At 39.9% G+C, this 13,210-nt stretch overlaps 1 protein-coding gene across 1 annotated transcript in view; it reads left to right on the forward strand.

Moving 5' to 3' along the window:
• The window catches only part of Ca-beta (Calcium channel protein beta subunit), a 719,185-nt gene that overhangs the window by 475,736 nt on the left and 230,239 nt on the right, over positions 1-13,210 (forward strand). Inside the window, exons 3-4 of the mRNA XM_080267425.1 lie at positions 3,641-3,760; positions 4,280-4,508. Of these exons, the coding sequence (XP_080123551.1) occupies positions 3,641-3,760; positions 4,280-4,508 (349 nt within the window). The remainder of the gene's footprint in view (positions 1-3,640; positions 3,761-4,279; positions 4,509-13,210) is intronic.

Raw genomic sequence — 13,210 nt, forward strand, 5'->3', positions numbered from 1 at the left:
TTTCCCAGCGATATATTACACTTGTTACACACTGATATTCACTTTATGTTATTTATACGAGTATATTTTCTTACACAGTTTGTCTAGTAACGTATAAGAGTAAAAAGGGTGTAATATGAAAAATAAATCGCTGAGAAAGAGAGACTACGAAGGCTCCTATGACAGCTAGAATACTGACTTATATGGGACAAACGTCAAATCACTGTGTGAACGCACTGTGGTAAGGAGGCAGTGATCGAGGCTGGCGAGGGACTGGCAGCACACGGTTTTATTATTAGTGGGTATGGACATTTCGTAACACTCCTTCCTTACCAATATATTCACCACATAACACTTAAATATCCTCTTCTATGTTACTGATTCAAACTCTACAGATATTAAAACGATATAAATAGAATAAAATATTAATAAGTAATATGCAAAAAAAAAAAAAAAAAAAATCGCTATGAAACATGTGTTGCAGAGCCTTCTATACTACTTATAGTATAGTCCACAGTTTCAGACCAAAGGCATTTGTTTATCAGGTGAAGCGGTGGCAACCTTCCGCCTGCAGTCCTCGTCACAGATTCGGTGGAAAATGTCGTATTGGTCTTTTAAGGGTCGTTTCAACTTTATTAGTTAGTGTCAAATGATTTGCTTCAAATGTGGGTTAAACACAGGAGTCCAACAGAGATAAAAAAGTATTACTGACCTCAGACCTGACTACACACACACACACACACACACACACACACACACACACACACACAATGAAATACATACTTGTGGTACAGTAAGGTATGTGCATGTGTTTGTCAGATGATCCAGTTAACTCTGCCCCTGTGCAGCTTTAAGAGATGTTATTCATAAGATACCACACCGGTAGTGATTTTCCAAGAACATTATTAACTCCTTCAGTTAAATGACGTCTTTTTTATTCTGTTCTTGTTATCCCCATACGAGGTGATTCAGTTGGAGAGAGATTATTCCAGTCAGATGGGTTCGATATGCGCTCCATTAATACCTTTTCTACTATGGAGCTTCTAAGCTGAATACAACTGTCCTGCAGCAAATATGAAATGCTAATAAAGCATCAGTGGACTGGAGAGGTTAAATCGGACACCACAAAACATAGAAAAGGATCTCCCGTAGAGCAAATTTTAATTTTTCTTAATTTATGTGGTTTGGGGAATGCATATTGCACATCTTAGTGGGTATTATTAAGCATACGTATTTATATTAATCTTCACTTTGTTTTTGTAAGAGAAGGAAGGAAGGTAGAAATCTGAGTACTTCTCAGATCTCAAACCCATAGTCGTTATTTGCCATAACTCCTTCAATAGGATTTTTTTTTTTTTTTAGTCTCATATCGATTTTATTCAGCTTTGGAAAAAACACAGACTGGAGAATTCATACATAACTTTCACTGACAAGAGGTCTCCCCTCCCCCCATCAGGCTGAATAAATTTATCGAGAGGTAACAATATTTAACCAGTACAAGGTGACTCAAAATGAATGCAACCCATAACATTAGGAAGACGCAGGGACATTACCTGTGGGAAGCAATGGTTCCAGCAGGATGGGGCCACCCCACACACTTCAAACCAAACGTTGATGTGGCTGCGGCAACGATTCGGGGATCAACTGAGCAGTAGGTGTGACTGACTGGGCCCCACGCTCACCCGACCTGAATCCCCCCGATTTCTATCTGTGGGGTTATTTGAAGGATCATGCTTATGAAAACGACCCCCAGACAATCAGAGACCTGAAAACAGAAATCACGGCCAACATCAGAGCTATCCCAAACGAGGGCTGTATCAGGATAATTGACAATTTCGCATTCAAGAATGCCTGCGACGTCGAGGTGGCCATTTGGAACACATTTTGGAAAGGTCATAAAAAATAGACCATTTGAACTGCGGAGCCCAAACTTTCGAGATTGTTTTGTTATCAGCTCAGCTTAACATGGATGCAAAAATAAAGCAAATCTCTTATCAGACGCATTAGTGACACACGCTTGTATGGGTTGCATTAATTTGGGGTCACCCTGTACAATATGTCAAGGGATACAGCGAATCAATGGCCTATGTCAGATCTTTTCTAACTAGCCAAAAATTTGCAATGATTAATGTTAGAGATCATTTGACGTTTGTGTACAACAGTGGGTAAAACGACAGTCATTCTTCAAGCAGTGCCATATTTTTAGTCGCTCCGGAGATTTCGTAACGCCTCTTCCTCGGCTATTAAATTGCCCGTTACATATTTTTATCCTCTTTTTATAATGCTGAAGCAGACTTTGTCAATAATGGAAATACAGAAATAACGTAAACGAGAAAATTAAGGTGCAATGCGCATAACATATCAAGAAAATGAAGGTACAGTGCCCCCCTCCATGCCACCTAAAATACGAGCCATCATGCCATGAACCCCCGACATGCAGTGACGTAACAGTCAGTTTATTCTTGCTACTGGCAGAGAATTTTATCCGGCTGAAGGAGAGTCATCAAGTGGTAAGGCGGTTAATAACAGTTAAATCTGTTCCTTCCAGTTCAAAATATCCACTCAGAGCTAAATAAAACCGTCTGGAGATCACAAGAAAGAAATGATAAAGGCATGGTCAGACTGCAGGTGTCAGAGTATGATAAAAGTATTCACTGGTGAGAATCCATTCAGCCTCTTTAATCAGGTAACGTTTTATATTATTCTTGTCTCCAAGCGATTGTATTTGGTTAAGCGGAAATTATTCAAAATGAAGAACTTGGTTACAGCCTTCAGTGGAGGTCCTTACTAGAGTTGAATCAAATCGTCTGACAAAAGAAAGAATAAAATACAATATGGCATTGCCGCCGGGGGGTTTGCGATCTTTCAGAGGAACATAAAATAGTCTGGTCAAAACTGGGGTTGCAGAAACTGCTGTTAGATTTGGACGAATGATTTTATGTCTTATGGTAGCAACAGTGTGTGGATTACCATGATATCAGTGTACAGTTAAAACACTTCAGCCAGATGACGTGTTTTACTGATTTGCCATCCCCAAAGTATTTTATTCAGTGATGGAGAAACTTTTCGAACCGAAGATGTTAGATACGGCCTTCATTTACCCCTTCACCTCAAGGAGTCTCCAATATCTTAATCAAATCGTCTGGAGGTAGCAAGAAGAAATCAATAAACATGTCTTCGGATGGAAGGGGTTAACGTGGAGGATAAGGTGTTATGTCAACAATAATGTACCTGATTCAAATGAAAGAATAATACTATATCTGCAATTCTACATATGGGATAGTTGTTTATTGGGGAGATACAACAGTTTTGGCCCGACTTGGACATTCCATTATTTCACCTTTTTTTCTGTGCGGGTATAATTCTTCCATCTGAACAATTCACGACACTGTGATATCAACACACGTAGTTACGTAATAAAGTTTTGATAAGTGAGCAGTGGTGATGAGGAGATTGAAGCTGAGGCAGATGAAGTGTGATGATGGTGATGATGATAATGACGATGATGATAGGGACAAAAGATAGGGTGGGTGAAGTGTGACGGTGCTGGTAAGGACAAGACATGATCACTGGTAGGATGCATTGTAGGCTACAGCTGGGATATACGGAGATGATTTACTATATGTTGTCTAATGAACAACAATACTTCACTCCCTCACAGACCAAGCAAGTAGCCTTCTCAGTGCGGACTAATGTGGCTTACGATGGTTCTCTGGACGACGACTCCCCCGTCCATGGCTCCGCTATATCTTTCGACGTTAAGGACTTCCTCCATATTAAGGTAAACCCCATACATACTGTATATACCTCTTCATGTCGGTCCAGTTTCGGTGCAAGTGACTATATCGTTTACAAGTATTATGACTCACGTTTGTGCATGTGACTATATACCTTCTGTTATGAGTTGAGTCTGAATGCAAGTAACTATATCTTTTATTACGAATCGAGTTTCAATGAAACGAACTACACCTTTAACTATCAGGTACGTTTCAGTTGAAATGACCATACCTTTTGATACAGATCGATTTTCAGTGCAAGTTAATTCCTAAACAATGTATTTCTGCAGTACCGTGATAAATTTTTCCTCAAAATATGTTCCCGTTTTACAGTAGGGTTGCCTATTAAAGGGCCATTTCTACCTATAAAGTTCATTTACCAATTTTTCTTTAGTGTACAGCACATGATGTATGCAGAAAGTTGTGGTGTGTTGACATAAAATAAGGACTTACTGCATACAGTTTCTAAGTATCGTATCAGATGGTTTTATCCTAGTGATCGCTGACCATTTTGCCACCCATAGGAAAAATACGACAACAACTGGTGGATTGGCCGCCTGGTGAAGGAGGGTGCCGACGTCGGGTTCATCCCTTCTCCAGTCAAACTGGAAAATCTTCGCCTTCAGCAGAGCCAGACGAAAACCAAGCTGTACTCCTCCAAAACTTCCTCCTCGGGTAACCTGGGCATGATAAATGATGTTCTATCCAATAGCAAGAGCTCCAACTCCCGAGGGTCAACCCCCCCTACCCCCGGTAAGTATTACCTGGAAACACTTTACGTCTGGCGCCGGCACATACCGTGTACCCTCCCGGCGTCAGGCTTCACCTTTCATTGTAGTTTACCCATTTGTACCCATCTTTTGTGCGACAGACACAAACACCTCGATGTGAAGTACACCCTTGCCCACTGCACTCCTTTCATGTGGTGAGTGAAGGGAGTGTGCTTATTGTGTAGTTAGTGACTGATTAGCATAGTATCTTTGCACGTGTAGGAGGGCGGCAGCCAATGCGTATATTCGTGCGTGTTTGTTTATGTAAGGTGTGTCTGTGTGTATTCGTTCATGTGCGTGCGTATACGTGTGCAAGTGGAATGCTTGCTGGCACGTAAGCCACGGCCTGCCCTGACTTCCTTCACAACACTTAAGTTGCCTCGCACACGCACTGCCCACATACCCACCCCGCACCCCCAACGCCGCATAGCAACAAACATTATCACCCACGTGGAAGTGAGTGAAATCACATGCATAGGTCAAAACAAGACTCCATATAGATTTAAAGAATCGTCGTCTAGCACTGACTGAATCCAGTTCAGAGTTAATTGCATGGTAGATGTGCTTCATTCCCTTCAAATTAAACTAACTTTTGGCTTGCCTGATTCCCGGTAACCTGACGTGAAAAACTGTGGCTGGGAACATAAAAAGTTAATCAGAACTCAAGACACTTATGTATACGAAAGTTGAAACTAAGTTAGCTGGTAGTGTACTTTACGTTGAATTCAAACATTCGGTTGTTTCACGTTTAAGGTGGATTTCACCAGCACTACTCCAAAGTACAGACGTTACTGAAAATAGGCTGATGTGTGGCTGAATATGTTATCGACCCTTCGGTGGTGCCTGCATGCGGGTGTGTAAGTTTGTTGCTTGTGAACCAGACAGTTGCTGTGCTTGCAGGTACGCAAGAGCATCATGAAACTATGACCTCCGCCAGCTGTCGTATTAAGCAGATCTCCGGAGAGTAATCAGCATTCACTTCGTTGCAGTTACTACAGTAGTATTCAGCCAGTGCGAGTGGAATAGTCAGTGATGAGAGCACATGTTTAGGCAGACACATGTAGGGACACTGGCGCCAGCAGAAGTGTCGTGGAATCAGGTTGATCAGGTCATCCCAGAAGACCCCATTTGCCTTACTGGGATACGTGGGGAACTGTTCTGCGTAGCAGTTATATAGAAAGAATATTTGTGTGAAAGAGCAGATGAGAATGTTGGAATGTTACAAAATTATTATATTTATTGCATAGTAATTCTTCCTTGCGTGGCCTATGAAAGTTACTTTATTGGTTTTTGAATATTATAAGTAAATATACATCTAAGATTTGATACGGATGGGCATGTGGAAATAATGACAGACATTGTGGATGTAGTGACATGCAGTTTTGATAATAATATTACTGTGAATGTTCATCTGGTAAAAGTAACCCAGACGCTTGAGTGTTAGTATTCATTAAGCACACCACAGGCTAGCCACAGTTTATGCTCCTATTCACCAGTATCTTTATCCATGTTGATATTAACTTTACAGCCGAGTGAGTTTGAGTATTTCATGGAGCCCTAGGTATTGTGTTAGGATACTGAAGTAGTTAAGCAGTCTGCCAGTGGCTTTTCGTATATAATACAACATCCAATACGTTGCTGTTAGTTACACTTCACTAAAATAAGTCAGTGCTAATGGAATGTCTAAGATATAAGCAGCGCCCGAGATCCCTTACCCTGAAGCCATATCTTCCTGTTGGCAGAGGTAGAGACTGATTGTGCGAATGTGATAGGAGGTTGTATAACAGACGTATTAGGCATTTGAACGCACTTTAAAGTTTACCACTGTAATCTCTGGTAGATGTATCGTGCGTCCTGTCAGCTAACATTTTTGTTAGGCATACTTCATACTGTGTAACTTGATTTACTGTTAGAGTGGCAAGTTGTAGTGCAGGAGGCCAAATCAGAGCACTTAGACTAGCAGCTTACCGCTAAAGCATGTCCTGTTGTAGCGGCGTGTGTCCTAGTGTGTTATCTCCTGTGGTGACACATTACGAAATGTCTTGTGCTGCAGGATCTTGCTGTCAGTAAAAAGAACTGTTGCTGTAAATTTACAAATATATACCATAGTGATACGACCAGAATTTTTAAGTTAGGGACATAAGTTCCTCTAATATTCAACAACACTTTCATATTTAGGCCATATCTGTCACTTTTCTCCCGTTTAAAGAGTCTTATGGGTAGAGGAACACATTATGTCTCTCTCAACTTATAAAGATTAGTCAGCAGGGTGTAGTGAGAAAAGTTGTGGAATATTAGATTAACATGTGTCCCTGACTATAAAATAAATTTCTTATAGTTCTGAAGATAACAGTTAATGTCATTAAAGTTAGAGTGTCACCACAAGCGGATCTAATCAACACCAGCTGAACAGATCAAGGTCAGGTTCACATATGGCTTCTCACTACAGTTATACACGATCGCTGCTTATACTTACACTATCAGCAACATAAACCCTTGTCAGTAGCGTGCTAGTAGATTTAAGTGCTAATAGTATGGATCACTTGTTGATCCAACAGCAGTCTGAGCGAGAAGTATACAGTAAACAGGGAGACTGGTGCTCTGGTGTGTAAGAGAATCATGGTTTTGAGATGAATCATTTAGATTGAGAAATAGTTCGTGACAGAGAGGAAGTCTTCCATTCGTGTGTCAGGTGTGAGAGGACACTGAATTGTGTCCATCACGGCAAGGTGGGAACCAGGTGCTGCTGTCTTAACACTGCCAGGCACTTATTATTGTGCTGCTTGGACAAGGCATGTCAACTATGCTCATAATTAATGCTATAATTTTCTTGCTATTTTATTAATTTTCTGCCATAAACACTAATTGGTTCCCCTCTTGCTGCTTCATTACTAAATGTTAATAATAAAAACTTATTGCCATTAATATAATATTTGTGGGCTTATCAGTCAAGTTTACATGTATTTTCTGTCCATATGCCCCAGAATCTGATTTCTTATTGTTTTCTGTGCATCATTATTTCTCCTACTATGGACTCTTTTTCTCTTATGTAATAATTCTCTCGACACTCCAGCCGACCCCTGAAAGCTTAATCAGCAAGTTAAGAATAACGGTGCAGTTGTTATTTAATTTCTTAGTCAATGGGTTAAAAAACGCTGGTTTAGTGTGAGAGATCATTGAGAAAGATACTGCCCCGGCTGTGTCAAACTGCTACATGTAATTTTTCTCTTTCCTTCCCTTACAAATTCATTCGCCTTGGGATGACCTTGACCTCTTGTAAGTACACGTGATCCCTCAGGAGCCACAATTGTCCATTTAGATATTATACTTTTGCCCCACTTATTATGGATTGAAGTGCACTGCTCCCTTATCCTCCACCCTGTCCCTCCCCATCTCCTGTCTAGTATGGTTTGTGCTTCGTTGCCCCCGAGCTGTGAGACGCTCCTGTGTGACGTCACAGACCCGGGTGGCCACCTGTGAGGTCAGCAGCATCGCCTTCGTCATGGCCCTAGTGCCGTGTGCTCACAAGTATCCCTGGGACTTTCATACTTATTCTTGTTATCTCCTGATGAGATGCTGAAGAGATGAGACATAGCCTTAATAAGCCTCTTCAATACGACACGCCGTAGTTGAAGAAAATCGTGTTGTAGCAGCAAGAATAGCTAATTAGGAGGTCACCCGGATTCAGGGGGTCTGTGTGATATCCTTTTTAGTTTACAGGAATTATTCTTGATGCTACCAGATGATTTTATTCGGAAAATCCTCTCGTACTGAAGAGATGTATAAAGACTATATCTGACCTTCCAGTTAATAAAGTTCATCTTGACTATATACAATGGTCTGGAGATGGTAAGAATATAATAACAACGATGTCCCAAGGTTCAATGGGTTAACTCCTTCACTTCGATGACCTGTTCTGAGTTCCAGTATCGCTATTATCAAACGAATTTATTCAGCTCTGGAAACTTTTAGAACCGGAGAAGTCAGATACAGCCTTCATATACCCTTTCACTACTGGCAGTCCGTCTCATGTCGAATAAGATCGTTTGGTAACAGCAAGAATATATTACAGGAAAGTCAGTGATTTAAAGGAGTTAACCAATGTGTGGTACGTCTTGCTTTTCTAGCTAACCCGGATGCCACTTAACAGGTACTAATCGCTGATAAACTTACTCATTTCCCTGACTAAAATGTTTCGAGTGACGAGGAAGCGTCACCCTTAGTCTGTGACGTCACAAGGTAGACTGACAGTTGCGTGACAACCGACGCCAGGGCCTATTTCACTTTCAGGCCAACCTGTCTGTCACTTACTTTAAAGATGTCCGTTAGAACTAGCGGTACTAGCAAGTGGCGCAGCTTCCCGCCACTGAGCTGGTCCGACTAAATTGTGAGCGTGCCAAGGGCATCCTCATGGTAGGCATGATTTATCCAATCTTATTTTTTTTCCTCGGTGTTTTCACTTAATAATATTCATAATTCTAATATTCAAGTAAATGCTTTCATAAGCGAACATTATATATATATATATATATATATATATATATATATATATATATATATATATATATATATATATATATATATATTAAAGTGTTCCCTGAGTGCCAAGTGTCACACGCCTGGCAGATACTGGGGGCGGAAGCAGCAGTTTTGCTAAATCTTGGCTGCCAGGGCGGTTGCCTCCCTCCTGCATGTTCATATTGTTTACCCTCACACGCCTTACTTTCTTTGCCATTTTAATAAATGTCGTTTATTTTAAACAGACCAAATATGTGAAATGCGATACATCAAGATATCATCCCTCTCTTTTTGCCCCTCTCCCCATCCCACGGACTCACCCATTTCTTGCACCCTTTCTCCTCTTTGCCTTTTAGCTTCTCTTTGCATCTCACCTCCCTATCGTATTCTCTGAGCGACACCTTTTGTGCGTGTCAGCGGTGTGAAATCGCAGTAGGATTTGAGAAAACTTACTCCGCGTCAGATCCTGATGATGAAAAATTAGTTATCTGTTTTTCTTTCTTTCCTTCCGCCCCTACGACTGATTCTTGATCTTCCATCATTAAATAATGTATATTGACCACAGACTATCACGTGAAAGAATAAATGTACAGGCTTCATACATTCTTCTCTCTCTCTTTTTTTTTTCTCTCTCTCATATATATATATATATATATATATATATATATATATATATATATATATATATATATATATATATATATATATATATATATATATGTGTGTGTGTGTGTGTGTGTGTATACGGCATAAATAGAGAGAGAGAGAGAGAGAGAGATGTAAATTAATGTGTGTGTGATATCATTTCATTTGGCACATGGTGGTTTAGTGGGTAATTACGGCGCTCCAATTGGATTGAGCCGGTGAAGGTTTATATCTAAGAGGTGGTTGGAGTTTATTACTCACGTAATGCCACTCAGGGATGAGTCAGGACCAACTTGCTTAGTCCCGGGTTCCTACGCTTCTTATTGGGCAACGTAGGATTGGATGATGAATGATAAATAGACAGATAGATAGACAGATGTGTGTGTGTGTATCTATAGATAGATAGATGTGTAGCATATATATATATATATATATATCATCATCATCAGCCGTTTGAGTATCCACTGCAGGACTGGCCTATCCCGACCGAAGTCGGGACGATACAGCCAATGTATCTCTACCAAGTGGCTTAGGCTGTCTGGTAGAGACTGTATGTAGAGTGAGAAGTGCTTGTAAGTGTAATTGTAGTGTTGGAGTGGCTTTGGATGTGTGTGTAGTCTGTGAACCAAGTGTAATCGGCCCGCGCAAGCCAACTGGGTGCAAGCATACTTTACAGTAAGCGACACTGGTTCAACCACGGCACCCCTTGTGTCCGCCAATGCAGTACGTGGCCGGGTGAACACTCCCAAAGTTTATTACCCTTGCGCGGCGCGAACCCTGGTTCACCCGTTTACGAAACGCACACTCTACCACTGTACCACAGAGGCTCCATATATATATATATATATATATATATATATATATATATATATATATATATATATATATATATATATATATGTGTGTGTGTGTGTGTGTGTGTGTGTGTGTGTGTGTGTATACAAGTATGTATATAATGTGAGTGTGTGTGTTTGTGTACTTGTATATATATATATGTATATATATAAATATAGATAGATAGACAGATTGTCAGATAGATTTATATATTTATGTATATAATGGCCACGCCTTTTCTTCTTGATTGTACACAACTAACCTTTTCAGTCCGGCAGCCTCTCTCCTAAGGTGATTAAAAGTGTTTGGCTGTAGTTGGATAAAACTGAATACGTCCTTCGTTTGTTTTAGTTAGGAATTTCAGTTACTCTTTCTTCATCTGGCCTGTTTCATTCCACTATCTCGTTATCTCCGTCCGTGTCCGATCTACATTCTTTCCACTCCTCTAATGAGAGGTAGCTAACTTCCCCCTGGAGATTTATAACAAAAAACTGAATATTACAATAATAATATTCCACTTAAACTTCATAATAAAGACAAATTATTATTTGGTGCCACTTTTATTGTCGTACAGTTTAGCAGGTTTCATTTATTCGTGACGGACAGACAGACAGACGGCCTTCCTCAGATCATGTAAAGATAACGGTATTATTAGCCATTGTAGCTGACGTAATTATCCTACTCTGTATGACTGATTATTTACACAACTATCAATGTTTACAAGTAGAACGTGAGTTTGTAAATAAAGTGTGAACAGTGTATTGTAGAATGTGATGTACGTACGTATGTAATAACACTGCGTGGAGATAACATTATTAAATTATTGTAGAATAACAGAAGCATAAAAGTATTACTGTTTTCAGGTTTGAATGTACTTTTATCTAGTACTGTTCTAAACTTACTTTATGTCTTTCTCTGGTATTACCTTTCTTTTCTGTGCAGGATAGAGAGTTCAAGGCTGATCGAGAAATAAAGGCCGTCACCAACACTGAAATAAAGCAGCTTCAAGATTAATGTGACATACATTTTCAGGAAAGAGTGTCGGATAGGAGGATACTGCATGACTCAGACATGAATCACTAAAAAAACCTGCGAGCAAATCATTTTTTCTCGAAACTAATGTTTGCTTTTGCAGGAAAATAAAGATACATGGGAAGATTCTTCCCCTCTGTTCATCCTTCATGAGAAAGCAAATTACAGGCACGATAGGGAGATCATCATGTCTGTTAATGACTGTGGTCAACAATGTGTTATACTCCGCTCAGTCTTGTCCGTAGATTCACGCCCTCCAACCGTCGCCTCAAACTGGCTAAAGTAACATTCTTCCAAGTGATAAAATTGTGATCTGTATCACGCAGTGTGTTCATATTTACGCCCATTCGTAATCTGCACACAAACCTTTCATGAGTCTCAGTCGGATGATGGGTAAGAGGGTGCAGCGCTATGGACAAGTTGGCTGCTGACAAAATACAGTTGTTCGACTGGTCCAAGTGGCCCAAGCTGCTCAGCTGCAGGCACCCTTGTTGCGTACAGTGTATACGTATATCATACAACACTTGCCTTACAACTTTTCACATAAGTTGCATTGATCGACACTTTTTTTTACAGCAGATGATAACAACTTGGACGGCAGAATTGTACGAGTATATTGCTAAAACGAGGTAACTTACAATATAAATAATCGAGTACAGAGTAGAGCTGTACGATTAACTATTGAGTTCTTACTGTAATGACACTGGTCTGCTTGAGTGTTTGCTCACGGAAAACAGCACATACACCCTCCCCGTTTTTTCTTGGCGTTATTTCGTTACGTTCCTCTCTAAGGATACCCTTATCATGGCACTTGACCTTGGCAGTCTCTATGCATATATATATATATATATATATATATATATATATATATATATATATATATATATATATATATATAATTTGTAATTCTCCAAGAACTTCCAAATTACACATTGGTTTTCATGCTCAATTATTCCTCATATCTTCTACTATCTTTACGAAAAATGTATAGTTCGACTTTAGTTATCAGAATTAAGTGATATGGACAGGGTAATGTATATTTAACACTTTCCACTAAAACGGTATGTTTGTGTAGGATGAACCTGTTTACCCTCGTCATACGTGGCAGACATGCAGAAACTAAAGCTTAGGTGAATATAGTACAATAAAGTCTGTACACTGTCGTCTCTTGCCCTGCTTGTTGTACACTGAAGACGATCAGGAAACAGCTGTCACACTGTATAAATTGCACACGAGGCCTCAGGTAAAATTCCCAATCCTCATAAGGAGAATATGCTATTAAATCTGCCATAATCCACAAAATGTTGGTAAATCTTACTCATAAATCCAGTGCGCTGTAGCAGTTTGCTGGAAAAGCAGAATACAGTTCAGTGTCTGAGGCCGCCAGCAACAGAGGATGAACACATTATCAGTCACTCATTTACTGTGGCCATCATCGGTTTGGCAGTGGAAAAGATTATTACCAAGTCAGTCAATTAAACTACTCCTTTTACTTTATCTTGACCCAGATTTTTGTCCTTTTGAGGCCTGTTTTATGTCGCTGAGTGGCAGAAAAAATGCTATGGCTCTATATCCTTTCTTTAGCGGTTCTTTGTGATTAATACCATATTCTAGTGCTGATCTGTTAATACAACAGAACATTCAAGATTAAGAGAT

Source organism: Coenobita brevimanus, chromosome 24, assembly GCF_032717465.1.
Source record: "Coenobita brevimanus isolate Jiangsu-jjx chromosome 24, ASM3271746v2, whole genome shotgun sequence".
Lineage (NCBI taxonomy): Eukaryota > Metazoa > Arthropoda > Malacostraca > Decapoda > Coenobitidae > Coenobita > Coenobita brevimanus.